The sequence below is a fragment of the Lagenorhynchus albirostris genome, chromosome 2 (genome assembly GCF_949774975.1).
Source record: "Lagenorhynchus albirostris chromosome 2, mLagAlb1.1, whole genome shotgun sequence".
NCBI lineage: Eukaryota > Metazoa > Chordata > Mammalia > Artiodactyla > Delphinidae > Lagenorhynchus > Lagenorhynchus albirostris.
Window position 1 is genome coordinate 71,478,125 of NC_083096.1, and position 24,700 is coordinate 71,502,824.

Consider the following 24,700-nt stretch of genomic DNA (forward strand, 5'->3'; position numbering starts at 1 on the left):
GATGGCAGTAACCCCACGCTTCAAGAGAATATCTGTGTGCCCCGAGGATGTTTGCACATCATTCATTTTCTCCCCAGGCCAGCCAGACACTGCCAGGAAAGTCTGCTGTGAAATCTCTCTCTCTCTTTCTCTCTCTCTCTCTCTCTCTGTCCATTCTCCTCCCTCTCTTCTACATCCTCAGACAAAACAAGAAACCACCAGCTTCGTAAAAACAGCGTACACTTTAATTCAAGTTGACAGGTGGGAAGAGAGCTAGGATTTGCATCCAAGGATGTCCAGATGAGAAGACTGTGTTGCCGAGAGGGGCAGGGAGGGCAGAGAAGTTTGAATGGCCTGGTAGCAGACCTGGGCGAGGAGCAGGGGTGTAGCCACACAGTGCAATATTGCCAGGGCTTCTGCCAGGTCCAGCAGCACGTCCAGGGTCTGCTGGGCCAGACATGTTGACACCACCATGGCCCTGGACCTCACCAGGGAGTCCAATCCCAGAACCATGCCCTGAGGCCACCAGAAAATGAACCAGACATATAGGATATCAACCCAGGGACATGGCCCCCTGCCCAATGCCTTCTTCAGCCCCTTGGCTCCCAACAAACCCAGTGGCAACAAGATGAAGATGGCAAAACAGGCTGCAGCATGTATGTACCGCAAAATTTCCCATTCCCCGCTGAAGGTCACTGTGCAGAGTCCCTGGGAAGTGTCACTGCCCAGCGTGATTGGCAGTGACAATAGGGCAGCCACTCCCCAAAGTCCCACACTGATCCCCAGCCTGAGGCCTGGGACGTGACCTCTACCCAGTTTGGGGCCCAGGCAGGCATGGCTCCCTATCAGCAGAGCTTGGGCAAAGGCTGAGCCATACGAGACCAAGTGAGCTAGGTGGCACAGGGAGGCGATGAGGGCCCCACTCAGCCCCCGTGCCAGGATGGGCACCATAATGCTGAAGAGAGCACTGCCCACAGCCAACTGCACCAGGATAGACCAGTTCTGGTAGACCTGACGGGGGAACATAGGTCTGAGAAACGCGTAGAGGACAGCTCCACTAATCAGGATGCCCAGGACACTGGCGAGGATGAAGAAGGGCAGTGAGGAGTCGTTGAGCAGGATACAGGAGTGGCAGGGCGCAGCTGCTTCCACATCGGTGAAGTTATAGTCTGCATCGTACATCTCAAGAAATTCACTCCAAATCTTGTCTTCAGTGGCCAGTTTAGTAGAGTTGTCATCAGCCACCTGGAGGACATTCTCAGAAGGGGCAATCAGAACATCTAGTTACCTCACTGAAGGGTATCCTGGGAACCGAGGGCAAGAGGTGGGGAGAGAAAGACAGTGGGGAAGTGGGGGCTGGAAGAGCTGGATGGAGTGGGGATGGTGGGAGAGGACAAGGCAGGGCGACTCAAGAGGAGCAAAGAGTCGTAGAAAAGCAAGGGAAGGGCCTCCCCTGGTGGTCCAGTGCAGGGGGTGCGGGTTCAATCCCTGGTGGGGGAGCTAAAATTCCACATGCCTCGCGGCCAAAAAACCAAAACATAAAACAGAAGCAGTATTGTAACAAATTCAATAAAGACTTTAAAAAGTGGTCCGCGTCAAAAAAAATCTTAAAAAAAAAAAAGAAAAGAAAAACAAGGGAAGGGGAGTGGACAGGACTGGGAGAGCGGGGAGGGGGGAGGTCTGGATGGAACAGACAAAGATGAATGAGGAGGACCTAGGACACTGAGGTAAAAAGGGGAGAAGGAAAACGAGGGAAGGGACAAGAGATGAGAGGAGGATAGAGGTATACAGACCCGAGGGGCAGACAGAAGGAGTGGGGGGGGGGCAGAGAGGGAGGGGCTGTGGGCTCAGACCCACACTCACCGGGTGCAGACAGTTCCCCATGACACTGCTGGGCTCAGGGCAGGCAGAGAGATGGGCTGGGATAGTTCTGTCAGTGGCTGTGGTTCCCAGATAAGTGCCAGGGACTAATGAAGGCCATCGGCTCTGGGCAGGGCTATGGGGCGGGCAGTGCAGGATGGGGATGCATTCAGGAAGCCTTTACCCCACGCCCACTGCCTTCCTGAACCTCAGGACCACTTGAGGCCCTGGCCCAGGGCTTCCTGTTTTGAGGGTGGATTCCGTTGGTGGGGACCTGCGCTCAGGAAAGGAAAAAGGTGGGGACCAGAAGGTGGGTATTTTCCCGAAGATGGAAAGGGAGACTTACTGAAGGTGGAGAAGCCAGGGGGTTCCCAGCATAAAGGGATTCTTCAAGCACAAGGAAGGAAGAGGGGGCCAGAGGTGAAGTGTGAGACAGAGATAAGAGATGTGCTGGGAAGTTGGAGGGAAAGGGCAGCTGATGGCTCTCACTGCTTCTCTGTCCCCTTGAACTTGATCCAAGGAAAGATAGTTCAAAAGGGACGTGTTTGTGGGAGGGGGTGTTAGTGGTGCTTGTGGCTGGCTCCATGTGATGCTGGCAGCCTGAGCCACATGTGTGCGAGCAGGGGCTCTTTGTGTATCCGTCTGGGTGTAGGAATGTACTTACTTATCTGTTCTTGTCTGTGTGTGTGGCTGTGTACCCTCTGTATCCTATCTTAGTGCTAGGTTCTAGGCAGGTGTCTTGGTGTGTGTACTGCTATCTCCAGGTCTGGGTGTTTCAGTGTGTGGGGAGGGAGGGCTTGGGGGCAGCTGTCAAGGTTGCATAATGAAGCTACTTCAGGGAGCGATTGGGCACTTGCCCAGCCACCTATGGGCACAGCGAATGCATCTTCCATACCAAGCAGAACACATGACGTGACAAGTTAAAGCAGGCTCTGGGGGACAATGGGATAGCATATTTTAATATGGGACTGTTGCCTATGGGGTAATCTCTATTCATATTTCTGTTGGGGGACATAAAAGCTCTGGAAATGCTACACTGGCCTGGCATCTTAGCAAGATGTAACGTTTCTTGTGGTGAGGGAGAGCTATTTCTCTCCAGTTGGCACAGGGAGAAAAGGCGTGCACCCTGCAGGAGGATGCCCCTAAACCGACACCTCTGCTCCTTGGTACCCCCTCTCCCCACCATCCCACTGCTTTCACGTGATCTCTGCTCTTTTGTTCCCTCCACCCCTACCATGCATTTTATTTCCTCACTTGGGGACACTTAGCCTGGACATTGGGAGGGGTGAGTCATGGAGTGTCCGAGCTGGAACGATGAGATAAACAGGGTTGGTTAGGCGACACTGTTTCATTTGTCCAAGAAAGCGCGGGATGTGGTAGTCAGTTCTGACCAGTGGTCTTTCCCACTCACACAGCGCCGCCTGGAGGTGGAAGCAAAGGTGCAGAGGGATGGCCATCTGGCTAAGACGGTCCCCTTTCTCCCAGGACTCTAGCTTCAGTTTCAGGTTCAACATGAGGTGGGCTAGAAAGGGAGTTTGGGGGGGTCTGCTGAAGTGGTCCCGGAATGGTGTTGGGGAGGTCTTCTTCTCCAGCACAGCCTGGCACAGGACATGGGGAGCAGTCAGGTGCTGTGGAATGAAAGGACCTGGCCAAAGGGGATGAACACACTTCTCTCCCTTGGAGAGGTATATCCATTCCATACAAGATGCCCTGGGGCGAACAGCACGGCAAGGCACACACCACCCCTGGAGGTGCCACGTGCGGGGGGGACCAGCAGAACAGCCCTTACACACACGCATCCCAACAGGAGCAAGGGCGGCAAGAAGGAGGCAGCCGAAGGACACGGATAATCCAGATATATTGAGGGTGGCCCCTCTGAGATTAGCACAGGAGAGTTAGAAAGATTATAAAGATACACGATGCCCTCCCTGCTCCCTGCCCCGCCCCCCCCCACCGACAGACACACACACACACAGCACAACGGCCCCTCCCCCTCCCCCCCCCGTACAAATATGGCTTCTGTGTAATATGGACAGAGTGGTTCAGCTCGAAGAGGAAAAGTCATTTTCCCAAAAGCGAGTGCTGGGAGGCAGGGAGCCCACAGGCCTGGGGCCCTAGGCTGCCTTGCTGCTGTAAGAGGAGGGGACCCCGGGCTCTAACCAGCGGCTGGAAGATTCACAACGGTATTACCTGAACGGAAAGGGGTGGCAGATCTGCTGGCTGCAGCTGCCCCCACTTTGCACGCCCCTGGGTTGTCAGGGCAGGAGGACATGCTGGAGGAGGGGCAGAGCAGTGCCCAGGGGCACCCTGGGTCTGAGGCAGGGCGGCCGGCTGGCAGGGAGGGCGAGCAGTCTCGTCTCCACGGCAACCGGCTCGGCCACAAGGAAGACAGAAAATCAAAAGCAGGGGTGGAGATGGGAAGGAGACAGGCAGCATCACTCCCAGCCCTCAACGCGCCGGGTACAGACTATGGGAACAAGAAGTGACAGTGGTCATTCCAGGGTCAGCGCCAGGGAGAGGCCTGGGGGATGCATAGCAAAGGCTGTGGCACTGACTCCTTGGCTGTGAGAGGGGAAATGGAGGCGGGGGTTGAATGCCCTGTGTTTTAGGGAGAGATGAGGTGGACGACTGAGCAAAAACACTCGCTGGGACTGTTTTCTCCATGACAGATGGGCGCTGGGGATGGCATGGAAAATACCAGGGTGGAGCAGCGTCCCAGGTGAGGTACACAGCCTGCCTAGGGACCGTCAGCTCCCAAAGCCCTCCTTTACAGGAGCCGTCCTCCCACAGCCCGCCCACATGCCCAGGAGCCCCTCTGCCTCTCACTCACACACATATGTGCACAGACACACGCACTCACATTATTCCCTTCGTTTGGGCAGGAAACAGCTCAGTGCAGTGAAGCTCCTTTTAGTATTTTTGTTGTTATGTCTGCCTGGCTGCTGAGGGAGGGAGGGAGGACTAGGGACAGCTTCGGGAACAGGAAGGGCCACAGGGCAGCACAAGACGGGGAGGAGTTGCTGAGCAAGGCCATAAGATGAGTGGTTGCCGTGCAACAGGCCAGGGGCTCGGGTGAGAGTGAAGGGCCCCTCGGCGGGGAAGCGGATGCAGTTTAGGGCCCAGAGCAGTGCCTCTCCCACAGCTGCTGGAGCAAGGAGGGGCAGCCTTGCTCTGCTATTCCCCCCCCCCCACAAGGGCGGTTCCTGGGAAAAGGGCCTGGCTTCGTTCATCGTGGGGAGCCATCTCCGCCATCCTTCCTCTCCAAATCTGCCCCTCCTGCAAGGACCTGTGTCCTCCCCCATGGGGAAGCCCTGCCCCCACCCCCCCGCACGTGTGGCTGCATGCCACCTGCAGGTCACATCCCCTCGGGGACCGCCATTCACTCCTTTCCTGTTGGGGTGGAGAAGTGGTGTCAGGTGGTACCTGCTCCTGTGTCCAGAGCTCGAGGTGTGCGACTAACAGAGGAAAAGCCACCTCCAGCTCCTGGTCACAACCTCCCCGTCCCTGGAGAAGTCCAGGAAGAGCCCCTGCTGCAGAAGATGGAGGGCTAGTGAGAGCCCCCCACCAAACTGACCCCGCTTCTTTCCTGCCCTTACCCTTTCCTCATTCTCCTCCTAACACTCTGGGTTTCTTTTTATTTTGTTTTTTTTGTTGTTGTTGTTGTTTGCTTTCCTCACCCCAGGACCCCCTGCCCCTCCAGCCTGGAGACGGATTTGATTTGGGATTGTTACAAAAATAATAATAACCCAAACGCAGAGAAGCCACGGAAAGGGCTGAGGGCAACCCTCCCTCCCCCCGCCCTCCTCCCTCCCCATTCCAAACCGAGTACAAAACCGCACCCAAAGCAGACATTCTGTACAGGGGGGTGGGGGGGGGCTGGGGAGCAAGCGGGAGGGGCGGCCCTGGGGTCGCTCTGTACAAGTCCAGGTTGGTGATGACCCCAGCAGTCCCCACGGGGTCCCTGGGGGGCTGCCCCTAGATGAAATATTCCTTCTTGTCGTCCCCGCCCGACTGCCCGCCTTCTGCGTTGATGATGGCTGTGTCTGCATCTGGGGCATCGTCAGAGCCTTTCGCCTCGTGTGTCAGGTAGGTTCCTGGGGAGAGAGAGAGAGGCTCCTTCTTTTAGGAGCAGTTTCCAAACCTCTGAAGCCCCTCTGTCCACTTTCCCACCACCCACCCACACCTTGCTTCTGTAATTTTTCTCCTGCCTAGAGCTTTATTCTTCCTTCCACCCGCCCTAATTTGCATCTTGCTGCCAACATCCGTCACCTGACCACACCTCCAAGAATTAACGAATCCTGCCTTTAATTAGAGTCTGATGTATAATACAGGCCAAAAAAAAAATGGTGTGTGTATGTGTATTTGTGTGTGTATATGTGTGTATATATGTGCGTGTGCATGTAAGGTGGTGATAGGGAAACTGCTAGGTCAGCTCCATGACAACGAACCTAAGATCTGGCTAGCATTTGCCCAGTCCACGTAAGTCCAGCTGCTGGCTAGAAGGAATAACAGAGGGGGAGGTCTGAGAGGAAGGCATGTGAGAAGAGGGGAGGGAGAGATGGCAGGGATACAGGAGAGGAGAGAAAAGTAAAGGGGTGGTGCGAGGACAAAGCACAGGGAGACCAAAGGACAAAAAAACATGAGGCTGAACAGAAAGGAGGAAAGTGCAGGAAGGAATGGGAAGGAGAGGCAGAGTTTCGGCAGTTCTCTGTCTTATGGCAGGAGACCCTGGAGGCAGAGCAGCATGGGAGCAGCAGCTGACTGAGTGGGAAGGTTTGATTTTACTTGGATGGCCACCAAGGGATCAGGCTCTACTGTGGGGTTGGAGGTGCTCAGTTATCACAGGGTTGGCTGTGTTCTTTCTTCCTCAAACTCTCCAAGGGGCCGACTGAGTCTCCAAAGGCCCTTCCTGCAGCCTTCCCTTCACTGATCTCCCTACCCACTCCCAATCCCTCCTGATGCTTCCCTCATGCCTCTGACCTTTGTGCCGGATCAAGTAGTGGCCAAGGAAGATAAGCAGGACGAGCAGCAGGAAGACGATGAAAGCTACGATCCCACCAATGATGGCGTGGTAGGTGCTGGAGGATGAGGGCACCGGACTGGGATCTGGAGGGAGGTGGGATGCACACAGTCAGATGTGGAAAGAACTTTTATCTCACAGCATTTCTGACCTGGCCATGGATCATCTTACACAGCAGACAACATGGACTAACATCAGGAGACTGGAGTGGCATCTTCCAGCAAAAAGGGATATGTCTTCTTTTGTACCTAGTTTCTTACAGACTATCTGGAACATAGTAATTGTTTTAAAAGAATGTAATCATGAATAAATAGATACATCTGCTCACACTCAACCTTTTAAATTGAGTTCGTGAACCTGAAGCTTGACCTTGGCCAAAGATCATCACTTTAATGTCTAAATCATCTCTTGTTCTGTGTGTGTGTGTGTGTGTGTGTGTGTGTGCGCGTGTGTGTGTGGTGTGTCTGTGTGTGTGGTGTGTCTCTCTTTCTTTCAATTTCTGGGTTAGCAGAGTATTTCTTCTCTATCACCCATGCCCTCTTACCCTCCTGTCTGATTTATATTCTGAGCTGGCCTTTCTAGGGGGGCTTCTCACCATATTCACCCATTGTCCTGATATCAGATAGGGAAGGAGAAGTGAAAAACTGATGGAGCCAGGAATAGGCACTTTGAGAGCACCTTACAAAAGACGATGGGCTGTGACTCCCTGTATAAAGAACAGTGTTCCTTCTTGGCAGGGGAACTTAGAGTTCCAGCAAGATGCAATCTTCCAGCAGGTCTCATCAGAGAGGTCTGGGACTCCATCTTCACTTCCCCACCAACCAGAGGTTTGTGGGAAGGACAAAGACTGAATTGCCTCCTCCCATGATGGCAAGGTCTCGGCCACTGGATATAGAGAATCTGTCCTCCATAGCAGCATCGATAGAGGATAGATTCCCAAGCACAGGCTTGGCCAGGCATGTGAAGGAGAGCCGCAGCCTTAGTCAGGGTTCCGCAGATCTCAGGAGACAGTGCACGGGCCCAGGGCACAGTTCTGATGTGTCCCAAATTACATGAGCTCTCGTTGCGGCTCTCCCACCCCTGGGAGAGCTACTGTTGTTTCATAGACTCAGCTTGAGCCTTGATGCCTCATTGACTCCTCATACATTTTGTCTCTCCTACCTTCTGTCTCCTCAGGCTTGACTGGACCAGCTTTTTAGTTCCTTGCCTGTCTCCGCCTTATTTGGAAAAAAAAAAACTTATGCTCTGGTTTTTATGCTCTGCTTGGGAGGGAGGGAGAAGAGGGTCCGCGGGGCTCTATGATAGGAGGGGTGGGTGTGATGTTGTAATCTGGAGGGAGCACAGTGAGGTTATCCACTGTTCTTCCTTTTCTCTCCCCTCTCCCCCCGCCCCCGGGAAAATGTGAGACACAATCCACATTAAAAATCAGTCCTGGATAATTATCCCAGAGGCTATGGGAATGTAAATTCCCTAGAAGAGCATAGGTCTGCACGACCAAAATGAACTCTGGGATCATCAATTACATCTCACTGTCTCTAGGTAGAGCTCCATTTAATTTCACTCCAGGTAGTTGGGAGTCAACTCGGTTTAGGATGCTTTCTGGAAGGAGATGCAGTAACTCATTCTACCACCAGGCGTCAGCACTGGCAGAAGATGCAGTCAAACAGGACCGCGCTTTTTAGCACAGGGTGGCGGGGGATCAGCAAGAAACCAACCACAAGGGCACAGGAATTTTCTCTCACTGCCAATCATCGTCAGAGATCTGGGGGCAGACACAGGACCTCAGTGCATTGTCCTCGCTCCTGGCACCCTACAATAGCTTTGTTGTGCTGAGGCAGCTCCCACATGCTGAGGTCTGCTCCTGGAGTTGGAATCACCCCATCTAGACACTTTGGTCCCAAGATCTCCGATCTCTTATTCCTGGGAGGCCTGGCTGCTATCCCTACACTGCTTTAATGGGCATTTCACATAAGGGAGTCTCTGATGTTCCCCTGACGATGCATTTCCCCTGTTCTGAGGAAAGGCTTATTAAGGCTTTCTGGCAGGACCCCACTGCTGTTGGGGTCTTCAAAAAACCTCCTGCCAACTCTGCATAAAGAGGCCTCTGTCCTAGCCTATCACTTCTCCTGAAGCTGGATTGTGTGGTCACACCTTTGGGAAGAACTTCAGAGAAGGAGCATCACCTAGTCTCTCTAGAAAATATGGCATCTGAGAAAAGATTCTGACTGTCTCTCCGCACAGTATGAACTTAGCTCTATTTTCCACCTGAATTCTGTATAATGGGTCCAAGGTCTGCAGAAAAGGAGATGACAGCAGCAGCATGCATCCTGTACTAGTCACAGGAGAAGCAACTCTGAGGACAGCCTGTTGCAAAGGGAGACGCAGCTACACTCACACTTGAGCGGCTCGGGGGCCTCTACACACAGAATTCTTATTCTTGTTGCCAGGTGAGTGCAGGGGCTGAAGGATGGTGTTGCCTGGGTCACCACTGCTAAACAAGGGCAGATGAAAGTCCACCATTCCACTGGTTTTTCCTTATTCCACATTCTAGAATGGACCTGGAGCCTAAGTCCTCGGGCCCTCTGGTGGTGGGCTGTTGCCCTACTAGCCCACTCCCAACTACGGTCTGGGGATGCTATCAGGAGATGGAAAGACCAGGGCACCAGATGTCAGAGGAGAGGAGAAGGGGTTTGCTGGAGGAGAGCTGCGGAAGGCTCACCGTTCACATTGAGGGTGTAGTAAGCCTTGTAGCTGCCCATGTTGCTGGTGGCTGTACAGCCATAGGTGCCGCTGTCACTCTTGTTGAGGAAGGGGAAGATCAGGGCGCTCTCCTGGGTCATCTTTAGCGGCGGCACACTGCCCTCCTTCTCCCATAGGTACTGCTGGGGGCTGTTGAGGCAGAGAAATCGAAGGGTTCAGAAAAGAGTAGGGCAGGGAGCTAAAGAAGGACAAAACAAAACAAAACAAAACTGGGAGCAAGGAAGTCAAGGACAGTTTGATGAAGGCCTGAGCAGTTATAGGGGCCAGAGACACTGAGCTGCTCAGAGGCAGGCGGAGAGGGACTCCTTGGGGTTCAGTCTGGGGACGAGGAAGATTGCCTAGCTTGTATCTAACTGTGACTTGGTTCCTTACAGGAACCTCAGGGGCTCAGCCAGGGGGCGGCCCATCCCCACTTCTGCTGCTTTGCAGGAGAAGCGGTCAGAGGATGGGTGTTGTTAGACAGTGTCAGGGAAAACGAGAGGCTCAGACAGTACGAAGGAGATGGGAAGACTTCAGGCAAAGTCTCCGTCTGTAGAGGTGCATTACAATCCAGGAAGTGGATCTCCTTACGCGGGGTTGCCACGCCCCTCGCAGTGGAGCAACAGCTTCTGGCCCTCGCGGGGATGCGGAGGGTCTGGCCTAATCTTCGCTGTTGGTGTGTCTGTGGAGAAGGAAATGGGGTCAACGTGAAACTCAAGGTCACCTCGATCTCAGAATCATCCAGGTATGCATTTCAGCCACCACCCCTAAAGGCCTAGGAGCCCAAGAGGCTGTGAACAAAGACCACCCCCCAACCTCTGTGAGCAAAGACCACGATGGCTGTTGGATGTGTGAGGGAGTCATATGGCAACCCTGAAGAGGTAGGATTATGGAAGGTCTGTCCTTGCTGGGGACCCAAGGGGTGTCTTAACAGAGAGCTGAGAAGAGAGATCACTGGATCATCTGTGCCTAGCACATAAATGGAACTTAATACATATTTCTGAGGGAACAAATAAACTTGAATTTGATCACTGATTGAGTTCACAACCTCTCCGTCCTCTCTGCAAGGGAGCTTAAATGGGAGGCAATGCTTTAATGCAGAACATCATTTTTAGTAGCTGGTCCAAAAGTGAAGTGAGAGCTTTGAAACAGCAAGAGATGGAGGTCATATTTTGGCTGCAAAAAGGCCCTGACACAATATAGATGGGTTCTGGGAAGGAATGATGGCATCTGCCACCGATGCCGAAGGGCTGCTTAGGAGGCTGGGTCCAGATGGCCGCATAGAACAATACAACCAGATGCCGGTTTAGAACAACAGATAAAGAGGCCGAGCTTCCCCTAAGGAAAGAGCCAACCTTAACATCCGGTTAATGAACATGTTTCAGTCCAATCAAACGGGACGAAGAGAATCAGGCCAGGTGAGAGAACGGGTGTTCCAAGGCCTCACAGCCAGAGAAGCCTCTAGTGCAGCACCTGTAGTATAGCATTTGTTGACTGACTGCTGATCACAGTTGGGCCAAAATGATCCCTGGAGAGTAACTGCCAGATGGTCCAGTACCTAATGGAGGAGTCTTTGGGGCTCAGACAGGGGAGGGCCTTCTTTAGCCCTGGCCAGGGACCAGGCCCTGGACAAGGAGACCAAGGCCAGGGGCTTTACATTCAGAACTAGTTATCAGAGAAACACCTTATAGCAATACAGAACTTTGAAGTTTACAAAGTTCTTTCATTATATAGTGTTTCATTTACCCTCATGAAAATTCACTGAAGTAAGAAGGGGCCGCTACGAGATTGAATGCTTTGGTGAAAGTGACAAAGCTAGTAAGTAGTGGCTCACTGTGGCTAGAATCCAGGTTGTCTGTTTCCAGATTGAGAGTCTGCTAAACGGACAGTGACACCACCCCAAACCTACCTCATGGTCAAGTTTCAGCAATGGGTCTAGCAATTGATTTAAAGAGCATTGAAGTCAGGCCTGGATTTTCCATAAGGAAGAGATGAAAGGTTTGAGTTATTTTAGAAAAACACCCAGCCTTTAGATAAGTTAGGACAAGAAGTACATTCTTTTATAACTCATTATCTTCTCCCTTTCTACTTTATTTTTTTCCCCTTGACTTTTTTTTTTTTTTTTTTTTTTTTTGCGGTACGCGGGCCTCTCACTGCTGTGGCCTCTCCCGTTGCGGAGCACAGGCTCCGGACGAGCAGGCTCAGCGGCCATGGCTCACGGGCCCAGCCGCTCCGCGGCATGTGGGATCCTCCCGGACCAGGGCACGAACCCGTGTCCCCTGCATTGGCAGGCGGACTCTCAACCACTGCGCCACCAGGGAAGCCCTCCCCTTGACTTTTCTACTCAGAAAAGTTCTTTTTGAAAATTTGTCAATTTCCTCAGGTGAGTGGGTCTTTTCCCACCCATATTCAAGGCAGATTCCATAGAAGGATGAGGATCCTTGGAAAGGTTGGGAGTAGTGATTTTGACAGTGGCCATTTCAGGTCAGAATCCCAAGAAAAATCATAGACCTGGGGCAGACTAGTGGGGGGTACTGAAGGGAGAAATCTGGGAATAATGATGCCAGACAGAGAGAGCATGTTTTCCTGCCACCTCTTTTCTCAAACGCATAGTATGTTAGACCAAGAAGAAGCCTTTGTGATTCCATGTCCATCTTCTCATTTAGCAAATAAAGAATCAAGCTCAGTGGGGTAATTTCCTTAACATCACTCAGCTAGTAAGCGGTGAAGGGCAGACTAGAATCTGTCTTCTAATTCTCGATTTGCTACAGTTACTGCTACAATTTACAATCTAGGTGCATAACACTGGCCTAGCCCAGGAGATGGTAAATTTACCTATCGGGCCAAATCCTGCCAGCTACATTCTGTAAATAATGTCTTATTGGAACACAGCTACGTTCATTTGTTTACATATGATCTATGGCTACATTCCTGCAGCAACTGCAGAGTTAAGTAGTTGAGACAGAAACCACATGGCCCTCAAAACCTAAAATGTTGACTATTGGGCCATTCATAGAAAAAGTTTGCTGACCCTTGGCCTCACCCCGGCAATTCTTGTCTTATTTTTTTTAACCTATTTACTTATCTGTGCCTGGTCCTTCATATACAGTAACCCGCACGTTTCTTTTCCCCACTCCCCATCTCATACCAGATCCTCTTCACTCACAAGCCCATGACATACATAAAACTTCAATGCGTTGAGCGGTGGATCTGTCAGCTCCCTTGAGAGATTCGTGGTTCACAGAGCATACAATGTCTGCCCCATCGTCCTCCCGGGTGACCTGGAAGGTGACTGAGCTGCTCACGGTGAAGGTTTTGCCATTGGGATCTTCCTGTATTCGGGTTGGTTCCCCTAGAGAGCAGAAACAGACACACACTCGCACACACACATAGACACAGAGTGAGCCCTAACATGCAGAGATTGTGTGGGCCCCACTGTAGACATACAGATGGTGCGTCTCAACTTAGGCAGACTTAGGAAGTTGTGAAATGGATATGTACACACAAGGAGGATGGAGTCCCCGACGGGCGCGCGCACACACACACACACACGACTGTACACAGAATATCTGTCATTCCCCTTTCTTCTTCTACACCATGCCTTATGTGCACATACACAGGCATATAGACATGTGCCCCTCACTCCCTCTCTTCTCCCCGCTGTCCCAGCACCACTTCCTCCTGTCACCCCCAAAGCAGGAGGAACTTACCATGAAGCTCTTGGTCACCCTTCCTCCAGGTGAGCTGGGCTGCAGGTTTGCTCCCAGAAGACTGACAGTTTAGGGTAGTTGTATCCTTTTCCCGTAACGATGACTTGTAGCCAGTGATTATGGGCTTCTGTGGGATTCCTGCCATGGATAGGGGATGGCCAGGATAGGAAAGAGAAGCACCCTGAGGTCACACCTCATCTCTCCCTGCCGAGGCAGACTCTCTGAGGGTTAGGATATCTGAGTTCTAGTTTGGTTTATGCTGGGTAGAAGGCTAGAGAAATTATCTTTGTCTTTGATAAGAGAAAGACCACCCCAGGGGGAGGAGATATGGTGGTGGGAGATTTACCATACCTGAGATGATACATGACCCAACAACCCAAAAGCACAGCTGGGTGGCCACAGATATATGTGAGGCTCAGGGGAGCAAAGAAGGAAATTAAAATGTAGGATCAAGATGAGAGCATGCAAACCACGGGGGTACTCATCTTGGAAATTATAATCATACATTGCACATACTTCTCATGTTTCCCTTACACAATCTTGGGAGGTAAGTGGAACAGACACCATCATCCTTTTGTTACAGGTTAGGAAAGTCAGGCTCAAGGAGAGTAAGAGATTTGTCCCAGAGCAAACAGTAAGTGAAGGAGAAAAGATTAGACCCCAGCACTCTTTGCATTTCATTCCATTGCAACGGAAACACACGCTGAACTTTCCCCAAATGCTTGGAGACTTGCTTGGCTCTAGGCTGCTTCAGGGGCCCACGCAGGGAGATTTGTTTGCAAGGAATCACGCTGTGGAGACACTGGGGTTTGGGAGCCTCACCGAGCACGGTGACGAGGGACTTGGCAGTTCTCACGGGCATAGTGAAGATGGAGCAAGTGTATTCACCCTCGTCGGCCAGGGCCACGTTGCTGATGCTGATGCTGAGCTCATGGGGCGTCGATCTAACCAGCTGAATCCGATTATCTCGAAGGGCTGGGGGAAATTGGGAGAATTGGAAGCAAGGCTTTAACTGGTGACTTTCATCTTTATCTTCCAATCCCGGGCCAGCTTTTTTTTCAAGAGAGGGTCTAGTGTGGTTTTGGGGCAGGCGAAAAAAAAAAAAAACTGCTCCTGAGCTTGATTAGTCTTTAGTTTATTCAGTTACTTTCCTGGGCCACTGGGCTCAGTAGCCTCAGAGATACTCAGAAAAGTAGGTTGGATTTGTGGGCCACATTGGGGCAACACTGACATCAGCTGTCTCTTAGGGCTCCTTTGGGGTGAGTCACTCCAGGACCCTATAAAACCATGCATGGCCTAGGTCAGAGCCATAATTATGAAATTTCCCTGGAACCAGTTGAGGAGCCCATGGCCTGTTGCTTCCCCAAATAGCATCCCTTCACATTTCTCAGCCTCTGGACTACGGGGACATTTCCTCTCAGCTCTGCAGCCCCCTTCCCCAGCCCACGTTTCCCATGGAGGCAGATAACTCGTGGGACACTACCTCTCTTCTCCCCAAAGTAGAGAGTCTGCTGGGCAGGGTTAGACCATTGCAGGGATGAATCCTCATGATCTTTGACTTGGCACTTGAGCACCACGGTGCCACCAGCCACCACTGTCTCATCAGATGTCCAGGGCTGACTGTCTGCAGGAGTAGAATTGGGTTAGTTTCCTAAGGCAGCACTAGCCCCTCCACCCATTTCTGGGCCACAGTCCACCTCGTCTAATTCAGACCATCCAAGGCCCATGTCTCTGTATTCTCTTAACGCATCATGGGGGAAGGAACAGAGGTGGGGTGAGGCGGGGGAAGACAGACCTTACTTCCTCTTGCTTTGAATGCACAGAAAAAGAGTCACTTGTTGACTATTTGCTGAATGAACTGACAGGGCCACAAACATTTAGAGGGATAAAGACACCCCAAATCTACACATACCACTCCCCATGTATCTTTTCTGATAAGAGTTCTACCATTCACCTTTGAAAACACACATACGAGTCTGTCATCCTGTTTTACCTTCCTGCCACCACCTGCATATAAGGGCAAGAACAGAAGTGGTTGTAATAATGCCCAAACTAAAAGCGAAGGAAAGGCCAACCCCCAAGAATGTGGGTTGTACATTCGTTTACACAAGAGGTAGCTGATAAAACTGCAAAATAAACAGAAAAGACTTTTAAAAAAACCTAAAACGTTTTGACACAGACTTTTCAATTCCTCCAACAATAACTTCCCTTCAATCATCAGCTCCCTTAACATATTCCTTTCAGTATCAGTACTACCCGCCTCCCAAATCAACACACAAACCCAAATCACTATCCTGACGTTACTTTAAAGAATAATGGATTAAAGTTTTCCCTTCGATGTGATAGAAATATGGTTTCTAATCCCTCTCTACTTAGTCAAGTTAAACAAAAGAAGGACTAGTAAGATAGTGTGAGGATGACTCACTTGAATCCCAAATGTGCCTTCTAATCAGGCCTAGCTGTGAGCCCCTCAGTCTGTGTGACACTTGCTTCCTCCACCCAATGTTGTCCCATGTTCCCCAAAGCATGGATTCTGATTCCTAATATTGATTCCCTCATCTTCAGGTCTGACTTCCTGTGACCCGATGGCACTGACCCCTGCAGAGCTAAAATAACGCATTCTAGCTCTGATTCCTGAAACATCCACACAATTTCTTCTACGGTACTAAATTACTTAACCAGCATTGTCGCCTCTGAATCAGAAACCAAGAAACGTACTTCCGACACTCCCTGATGGAGCAATTTAAAACAATCCCCATGCTCCCTATGGACCAACCTTACCCCTGCCCTATCTGCTTATTCCTGTCTTTCCTGGTCACCAGAGCTCTATTTCCAAGGAATATTCAATGAGCGTTCCTAGCAGAGAAGGGGCCCTGAAGAGTGAAGGTGGCACCTGCCAGAGCTGACACCAAACACCAATGCTTCTGAGTGGCTGTCTCCAAATTGGAGCCCAAAGCCTTGCTGCTAGTTTTAGTGTTTAGAATCCTAAAAATTAGAACTGACAGGGACCTTAGGGATCATGGAATCCAATTCCCTCATTTTACAGATGTAGACAATGAGGCAATGGAGGCGAAGCGATTGCTTAAGATCATTCTACCCATCAGTGATCCTAGTCAGGACTAGAATCCTGACTCTCATGGCAGTGCTCTTTTCACTGGAATGCGCCTCAGGTAATCATCTAACTGGAGAATCAAAACTACTACTTCAATGTTAGCAAGCCAGAGACCGAGCCGGCCGAATAAAGGTGGAAGTGATATCTTCCTTAAATATCTCAACAAAAGGTTTGGGAAACCTATCATTTACTGCTAGCCATATGCCGATTTTTGACTTGTAATCCCATTGTCCCTGGTTCCTTTTGAAGAATTCTATCTTGATTGTGTCTTTCCAGAACCTCTTTATTCTGAGTAATACACTCCTCCTGGCATCATTTTATTTTTGGAAAAAGGTGTAAGGGATACAGAGGTCCCTGTACCGGAGTGAGGGAAGGAGGAGTAGGTGCCAAAGGAGTTGGTGGTGTAGAAGTAAGTACTAAAATGTCAGATGGAGATGGGGAAGAGTTGTGTGGTAATGAGTGGAGTTGAGAACACAGGGTGGAAGCAACATGAGTGGGGGATGATGTGAGGATGGCGGAGGGAACTGTGGGACATTGAGATGAGGGGGCCTGGATTCTCACCTTGACTGGCCAGCATGTCAGGGCTGCTCCAGACTGTGGAGCTCATGGCCTCTTCGAGTGGAGCCAGAGTCCCCAGCTCCAAATTCTGCTCTTGCCAGTAGCCTGGGGAGAGAGTCTCCATGAAGGATGAGCCCTACATGTAAGCTGCTACCGTTTGGGATCTGTACTTTCATTGTTGAGGATGGGGGAGAGGACTGGCCCCTGTGAAAAGCAGGTTCACCAGGGTACCTAAGAGAAGGTGGCTTTCTCACAAAAGGGGGAGATTAACTCAAGTTCTGAAAAAGGAAGTGAAGTCTTCCTCCGAAGGGGTGAATTAAAGGAGGATGCTAAGCTTTGGCAGTCAATCACATAATGTTAGAGCCAACAGAGATCTTAGAGGTCATCTGGTCCAGTTCTCCCAGTTCACAGGTGAGGACACTGACGCCCACTAGGGTTAAAAGTGACTTGGCGAAGGTCATACAGAAACAGGAAAGATAACCAAAGACTTTTCATTCCTGATCCGGGATTCTTTCTGCTACACCAAATTATCTACTAAAATAATGACAGGTTTAATAATTAAAAAGTACGTTCCCATTTAATCCTTTTAATAAACCAGTTAAATAAGTACGTTGGTATTATCACTTCTACCTTGAAGAGAGGAAACAATGAAGTGACTTGCCCAAGGTCCTACAAACAGAAGAAGAAAGACTAGAAATTAAATGCCTGATTCCAAATCCAAAGCTCTGTTTCATGGTGACACCCTTAGCACTGAAGACAGAGACCACAGCTGGGGTTGAAAGTTACCCCACGCCTTCCTAGATTGTTACCTTCTATCCGGTGCTACGACTCTCAAGCTTTCCTCCTCCACTCTCAGTCCCACTCACCATTTTATATCACTGACTCTGCTCCCTCATCTGGCACAACACACGCCCAAGACTTGAGTCACCGGCTCTCCTCCTAGTAGGTAGCCCCTAAACCCTTTTGTGAAGTACTGTATAGTTTCCATGGTCTATTTTCCCCAACTCAACCTGAGAGACGGAGGGACAAAGAAACCGGCCCTGAGAATCTTTACAGGATCTCCCATTGCAAAGCCAGTAGCCAATCACACGCGCAAAATTCAGTAACGTCATCGGCTGCTGAGCAGAGTCCGGAACTGCTCCTTGTCCCGGGCCTGGAGTCAGGCAGAACTTCGCCAATTGTCCCAGCGCGCCAGCTCCAGAGGCAGCGGGGGAGGGGAGTGGGAGAGAACAGGACGAGAAGGGGGCGATGGGACCGAGGAGGATGGGTAGGGGAGGTGGGGAGGGTACGGGGTGGCAGGGGTGTGAGACTAAAAAGATAAGTGGGACGTGGTCTTAGGGTCCACGAGAAGAAAGGGGACGAGGAAGAGAGTTGCAGAATCAAAGGGAAAGAAGGGTGAGGGAGAGGAGAGAGTGGGGGAGGGAGGGAAGGGAGTACCGGGGAAGGGAGAGGGATGGGGGAAGGGAGAGGGTGTTAGAAAGAATCCTAGCCTCGGGACAGGGCTCTAAGATAGCTTCAGAGGTTCACTGGCCTTCAAGGAGACGCCTCCCCTCTCCACTGTTCCTCAGACATGCTCCAGGAGGTTTGAGAAATGGCTCTGTTCCCGAACAGGAGAAGCGCTAATGCCCAAATGGGGAGGGGGAGTAAAGCAGTGGAAAAAAAAAAGAGTATCTGTAACAGGTAGAAGTAGGCAAGAAAGCGAACAAGGAAAGTGTTGGTGAAGAGAGGCAAGAGGATGGGAGAAGGAAAGGCGGCCAGGAAGAGGACAAGGGCGCTCAGATCCAACAGAGAGTCCCCCTGGGTGCCCTCGCCCTGCTGCCTTCTGTGGACATCAAGAATGGAGGCAACCGGAAGATGGTGAGTGTTTCACGGTATTTTGCAGGTCGTCTGTTTGTGGGTGCTTCCACACACAGTGGGAAGCCAAACTGGTTGTGCTGAAGCTTGGAATGGTGGAGGGACAGGGAGAAGCCAGAGAGGGGTCAGTGCCCCACACCACAGTATTGGTACCTAGCGCACAAAGTAAGCACTAAATAGACCTTTGCTCAAACGGATAAAATAGCCATCTCCTACGCTGGCATAGAGCTTTCAGTTTGCAGAGTGGATTTTCAATCATGAATTCATTTCATGTCAAAACAACCTTGAGGGAGAGGCAGCCAGATAGAATCACTTTTTAGAGATGAGGTTTAGAGAGGTTCAGTGACTTACCTAAAGGCACACAAGTAACACCCTCTCAAGGATCCTCTTTCTCCTGCTGGTGGTGCACTCAAAGCTTTTTCGACAGCTTCTGTTTCTTGTAGCATTTCAGTCCATTGTACTGCAATTTACTTGTTTAGTTATCAGCCTCCTCATCTAAACTCAGAGTTGCTGAAGAGAAGGAGCCTTCCCTTCTTCATCTTTGTATTTTCAGCACTTAGCCCAGAGTGGGCTCTCAGTGCATTTAATTGGCTCTGGTAAAATTCATTCAGTCACGACTGGCGCTCTGCTGTGTCCATTCTTATTCAGGCAGAGCATGTCTTCTGTCCACATAGCATAGGTTTAGTCTTCATTCTCTTGCTCCTTATTTCATTTGTGCTGTTTTCTGCCTTCTTCTCAGTTGCTTTTCTCCTTGCTTATATTCCTTTCATCCCTCCCCTCCTCCTGCATTTTGCTGGCTTTTTTTTTTTTTTTTTGCTGAATAGGATGAATAAGTGAAATGATGATGTCGGTCATTCAAACTAAACTGAATTGTTTAGATGAGGGGTCTGATAACTAAACAAATAATCTCCAATAAATGGCATATTGGGGATATGCTTGGTATACAGTATTGTCTCTGTAGGTTTACAAGGAACTCACTCTGGTTTGCTGTGTTTTAAGAAACTGATTAAGAAGTAGCTGGGGTTTTTTTTCCTCCTGGGGGTGATACTTTACCTTGTAATTCTCCAAAGTACTTATGATCTCATGTCTCCTCTTGAGAACTGTCTGTTAATATGCCTGAAAGTTATCTTGCTGGTTTTATAAAATTGTATACCTGTAATGATAAATTCCGAAGAGCCACTCCCCTGGGTGCAGATGAGCGATTATAATGTTATTCACAGAAACATGGATAAATGGCAGAAATTATAACCTGGAATGGAATGTGAAAGCCTTGTTCTTTGGATTTAGAGCTTGCCAATTGTTTGTGACATCAGCATAAATTCCCTCAATGGATTCAGACTCGAAAGGGAAACTTAAGAGCGCTCTGAAAAGGTGGCATGCACTTTGAAGTGGAAATAATGACAGTTCTGCTCAGGCAGGGTCATTGGAAGGAAATGCAGACTTTGAGTCCACAAGACCGTTAGTAAGGGGAGGCCCAGGTTAGTCACATTGAAAAACAGATAAAGAGAGAGAGCTCCAGTCATATGGGTCATATTGTTTCCCTGCTTAGAAACCCTCACTGACTTCCCATTGTCTGCAGATGATATCCAGATTTATTAGCCTGGCTTATAACATCCTGCACGGTCTGATGCCAATATGTCTTTCAGCTTTGTCTTTTCTTTACTTCACTCACCCCATATCCCAGACATATGACGCTATTTGGAGTTCTTTCTATAAACCCTTTCCCTTCCTGCATACATTCCCTTTCCCACAGTCATTCTGTTGATAATGCTTTTCACCCATCTTCACACATCTAAGCCCTAAAAAGCCTTCAAGCACTTCCTTCAAGAAGGCTCCCCTGATTCCCTGATTGCCTCAGATGGAAATACTTTCTGATTTTTTTTGAGTCACAACACTTTATCTACTTTTCTTAAATTATTTAGATTACTTTTTGTACTGCAAGTTTCGCTTTCTTCCTAAATTTTAACAATTCTGCAGGTAGGGTTGGTATCTGATTCGTCTCTGTATCTGGTACTGGCCCCAATACAGCACACTGCACTTAGAAGGTGCTTAATGAGTATTTATTTAATAAATGAATCAAAGATGCTTAACATCTTCAACTGTGAGAACTAGGTTCAGAATCTGCCAGTGAAGAGGAAATAGCAAACCAAAAAGGCTAGGAAGAAATGGGCCAAGGAAGAGGGCAGATCATGTAGGAGCTGAAGCTCTGTAAGTTTACAAGATGGGTGGAAATCTCTATTTATTGATTACCTTCTGTGTGTCATGATCCAAGCAAGGTGCTCTATATTCATTATTCCAGAGTAACCCTTTAATAGGTATTATGACGCACATGCTAAGGATGTGTTAACTAAGACTCAGAGACTAACTAAGACTCAGAAAAGTTAAGTAACTTGTCCATATGATGCATCCGATAAGTGTTGGGATAAACTTGGATCTCTCTGACCACAAAGCCCAGACTTTCTGCATATCTTCAGTACACTGCCTCCCTTTGCAGGAACATGTGCTTCGTGTGTGTGTGTGTGTGTGTGTGTGTGTGTGTGTGTGTGTGTGTGTGTGGTGGGGGAGGGCAGAGGTTATAGGTGGAAAGATTCCTTTTTGCATTGCTGGCCTGGGGGTGCTCACCTAAACAAAATTCACAACGCTAGCCTGCAATATGGTAAAAATAACAGTGTAGCGAGTTGGAAATGGGTGGTGGTGTGATTTGTATCCACTGAATTGCATTTTTAATTGGATTTCTTGGTGTGTCTTCATCTTTATCTTTGGGGGCTCACCCCAAAGGCCTTATAATTTGGGATGATTCTTCAGTTAACCAAGCAATAGACGTGTCTGGTTAAAACTAACAGAATGCCCTCACGTTTTCCTAGCACTCTAGCACCTACGCTACGAACTAAGATTGTCTTATTTGCTCTCAGTTGTCTGGAGGGTTTCTTAATTCTTGGTCTATTTACTCATGGGTTCCAGTAGCTTTAAGACTCCCAGCATTTTAAAGGACAAAGTAGCCCTTTCACCCACTGATTTCCTTCTGATTAATTGTTCGTATTAAGAGTAGCAGAGGTGGGAACCAGGGACTTACTAATGTGCCTTTTAAAGCATACATTGGCACCTCTGATTTCATTTTTCATCCATAGTACAGGACCTCACACATAGTAAGTGCTCAATATTTATTGGATAAACAAATGAGTAACTCAAATGAATAAAAATGTATTATGTTGCCAATTTAAGTGATGCTAGTAAGGAAGTTTATATGTCAGTATAACCCCTTATTGCTTGGTTTATGTATCTTCCCTGCCCTGTCTGTTTCGGGCATCTGCATTGCATGGGCCTTAGGGCCATGTACAGGGTCACGGGTGCACATTTGGGATGGTGGGACAAGGGGACAGAGCTCCCCTGCATAACTGCTGCTGGCCTTGCCAGTGCTTGGGTCCAGAACTCCACTTCCCAGATTATAGAAAACACCAACTCCCCGAGTAGGAGTTGATGGTGATGGTGATGATGATGATGGTGGTGATGATGATGATTCAGCATTTCTCTAACTCCAGAGTTAAAAATACTCTTCATCCCAGCCTACTTGTTATTCCTCACGACTACCATGACAGGTGGGTGGAGGAGTGTTATCTCCAAGGGAAAAACACGTTGGGGGCTGTGGCCCAGAGTGCTGAAGGGACCCACTTTTAGAATGGTTTACCCACCCCCATCACTGGGCTCCCTGACCAGGTGATCTCACTCTGATTCTTCCCTAACACTAGCTATGCAGTGAATTCTTATATGTATTTCGATCACACACTGAAGAGAATGGCCATGAAATCAGAATTAGAACTGAGCGCCTTAATCTTTTCTTTACGCGCAGAGCCACATTTTTCTTTAGCAGTGAACGTCTGCTTCCGCATTTGGAGGAAAGTGGACCAGTCTCATCTGAGGCCTGATTTAATAGATAATTCCAAGGTTTGGGAGGGGAGTTACTTTGACCTGAGTAACTTTAGAGCACAACACCCTGATCACAAAGGACTCTCTTTAAACTCAATTTTCTACATTTGCTCTTAGGTTGCCAGGAATTATGCTACTTCTGCGGAAGTTACTGTGTAGTTTCCTAGTCTAAGACACTGAGGGCAGGAGTGTCAAAATATTCTCTCACTTCCTGCTCTACGTTCCTTTCTAACTTTGTCCTCCCCAAGCTCCCGATTCACCTCCATTCCCAATGTTATAGTGCGGTCAGACGAAAGAAAGCTGGGGCCATAGAGGTAAGACTTATTCTGTCATGGGGGCTTGTCTGTCTTTTCAGGTGTACTTCCTTCCTTTCCTGTTGCTCTTCAGGGCAGGCCCCTGTCCCCTCACAGGCAGTAGGATCCCCTAAAGGATCTCCTTGCTTAGCTCAGATATGCTCCGGCTCACATCCACTTCAGAGCCTCACAGCTCAGTCACGCTTCAGCTGCCTGCCTCCCTGTTCTAGGCCTTCTCTCCAGCTCGCTGGCGCCTCCACCCTTTCTGGCTTGAGCTGCTGAGGCCTTGCTCCTTTGTGTTCCCTCCCTCCATTATTTCTGTTGCTGTCTGGTTTTCCCTCCTGGAGTCTTGTTTATCTACTTTCTCTCTGGCTCCCAACAGCCTCTTGGGCCCGAAGTCACTACTCTCTGGGTGTAGCTTTACTCTCCCAGGAGGCGTACACGATATAAGTGAAGCTGGAAGGTGAATAGGGTGGGGAAGGGAACCTTCCCTGTAAGAAGTTCCTACTATACTGATTAGCCTCATAGCTTGGTAAAGTGTGGCCAAGAGGTACAGATTTATAGAACCAGGGATCCTATTCTGTTAGATGAGCCATGAGATTTAGGTTTGGAAAGGACGGATCTGGGCTCAAACAGGTTTATTACTGCATGAAGGCAGATACCTTTTGGTTCCATCCTAAGCAGTTGTTGAAAATGAAAGGCTTTTGTTTCCTGGGTTTGGAATGGTGTGGGGCTTAGCTTTTCTAGGCTGAATGAAGAGGAGGGAATCTTTAGGGTACTTGGCTAGTTTGGCTAGCTTGCCTATGGTGGGCGTGAGGGTGGGGTTAAAACAAAAAGCACATCTTGATGTTAACCCTCTTTTCACTGAAAAAAAAAAACCAGTTATTCCAAATGTTTTCCTATATACAAATGTTAAAAAAGTATACAAGTTTAAGATGCCGTGAGTAACTATGTTTGCTAAAACCCTGCAGTCCATTTGCATGTTCTAGTCATTTTCTACTGGCCCCTAATGGCCAGAGGTGGTTATTCCTCAGATCTTTCTGAGTCTTCTAGACAGAGGATGGAACTGGATGTCCTTTCTGACTCCCTGTTACCAAAGTTCAGTAATTCCTTGCCTTCTCTTTCTGCACCTCATTCTTCCTAAAATATTTTCCCGTCTAGGATTCTTAGAAGCATAGACTTTTAGAGTTGACAAGAATCTTAAGTAGCATCTAGTGCAAACCTCCCATTTAAAAGATGAAGAACCAAGGCTCAGAGAAGCTTAGAAACTTAAGCATGGTCACACAGGCAGCTAGTGGGAGCTGTGGTTACAACCCCAGTCTTCTGTTCTCGTTGCCATTTGATAGCAGTCCTGTGAACCAGCTAATCTGGAAGTTAAGTTGCCATGTAGTGCGATTTTACTTCCAGTGACATCCACTCTTCCTGCTTCCCATCTCCCTGTGCGTTGTGGTGTGGAACCCCAGGACCCTAGATCTCAAGGGAAGTAACTCTACTAAATGCCGGGCAGGTTACAGAAGTTGAGGTGAGATGAGGAAGGAGTCCCTGAAGGTGCGAAGAATGGCATCGTCACAAATGTCAGGGTCTTCATGGCAGATTCCGGTTCTCACAAAAGAGGAGGCCATGGGGCAGAAGCTACTTCCGTGCCCTTTAG

General features: G+C 49.3%; 2 protein-coding genes and 1 long non-coding RNA gene across 7 annotated transcripts in view; 1 reads left to right on the top strand and 2 right to left on the bottom strand.

Moving 5' to 3' along the window:
- Window positions 1-202: 202 nt before the first annotated feature.
- Window positions 203-3,513, bottom strand: ACKR1 (atypical chemokine receptor 1 (Duffy blood group)). 3 transcript variants are annotated; one of them, XM_060135603.1, is made up of 4 exons: window positions 3,251-3,510; window positions 3,094-3,145; window positions 1,843-1,975; window positions 203-1,236 (listed from the first exon to the last, which is right to left on the bottom strand). In XM_060135603.1, exons 1-4 carry the CDS (start codon window positions 3,351-3,353, stop codon window positions 253-255), a joined length of 1,272 nt encoding a protein of 423 aa, XP_059991586.1. In that variant the 5' UTR covers window positions 3,354-3,510; the 3' UTR covers window positions 203-252. The 3 variants fall into 3 exon arrangements, with proteins under 3 accessions (XP_059991586.1, XP_059991579.1, XP_059991568.1); XM_060135596.1 differs by having other exon boundaries at window positions 203-1,224; window positions 3,094-3,513; XM_060135585.1 differs by having other exon boundaries at window positions 3,094-3,512.
- A 2,038-nt stretch (window positions 3,514-5,551) lies between these two features.
- Window positions 5,552-24,700, bottom strand: part of CADM3 (cell adhesion molecule 3) — a 29,552-nt gene continuing 10,403 nt past the window's right edge. Inside the window, exons 2-10 of one of the 3 annotated variants that reach the window (XM_060135614.1) lie at window positions 16,982-17,083; window positions 14,792-14,932; window positions 14,131-14,283; window positions 13,309-13,446; window positions 12,780-12,950; window positions 10,190-10,280; window positions 9,579-9,748; window positions 6,820-6,945; window positions 5,552-5,933 (exon numbers count right to left, since the gene is read on the bottom strand). In XM_060135614.1, coding sequence (XP_059991597.1) covers window positions 5,815-5,933; window positions 6,820-6,945; window positions 9,579-9,748; window positions 10,190-10,280; window positions 12,780-12,950; window positions 13,309-13,446; window positions 14,131-14,283; window positions 14,792-14,932; window positions 16,982-17,083 — 1,211 coding nt within the window. In that variant the 3' untranslated portion in view covers window positions 5,552-5,814. The remainder of the gene's footprint in view (window positions 5,934-6,819; window positions 6,946-9,578; window positions 9,749-10,189; window positions 10,281-12,779; window positions 12,951-13,308; window positions 13,447-14,130; window positions 14,284-14,791; window positions 14,933-16,981; window positions 17,084-24,700) is intronic. The other 2 variants (XM_060135633.1, XM_060135623.1) reach the window with 2 other exon arrangements.
- LOC132511868 (uncharacterized) lies at window positions 5,746-7,225 on the top strand. Its single transcript, XR_009537772.1, has 3 exons — window positions 5,746-5,925; window positions 6,721-6,910; window positions 7,035-7,225. It is a non-coding gene; the product is annotated as an uncharacterized LOC132511868 (long non-coding RNA).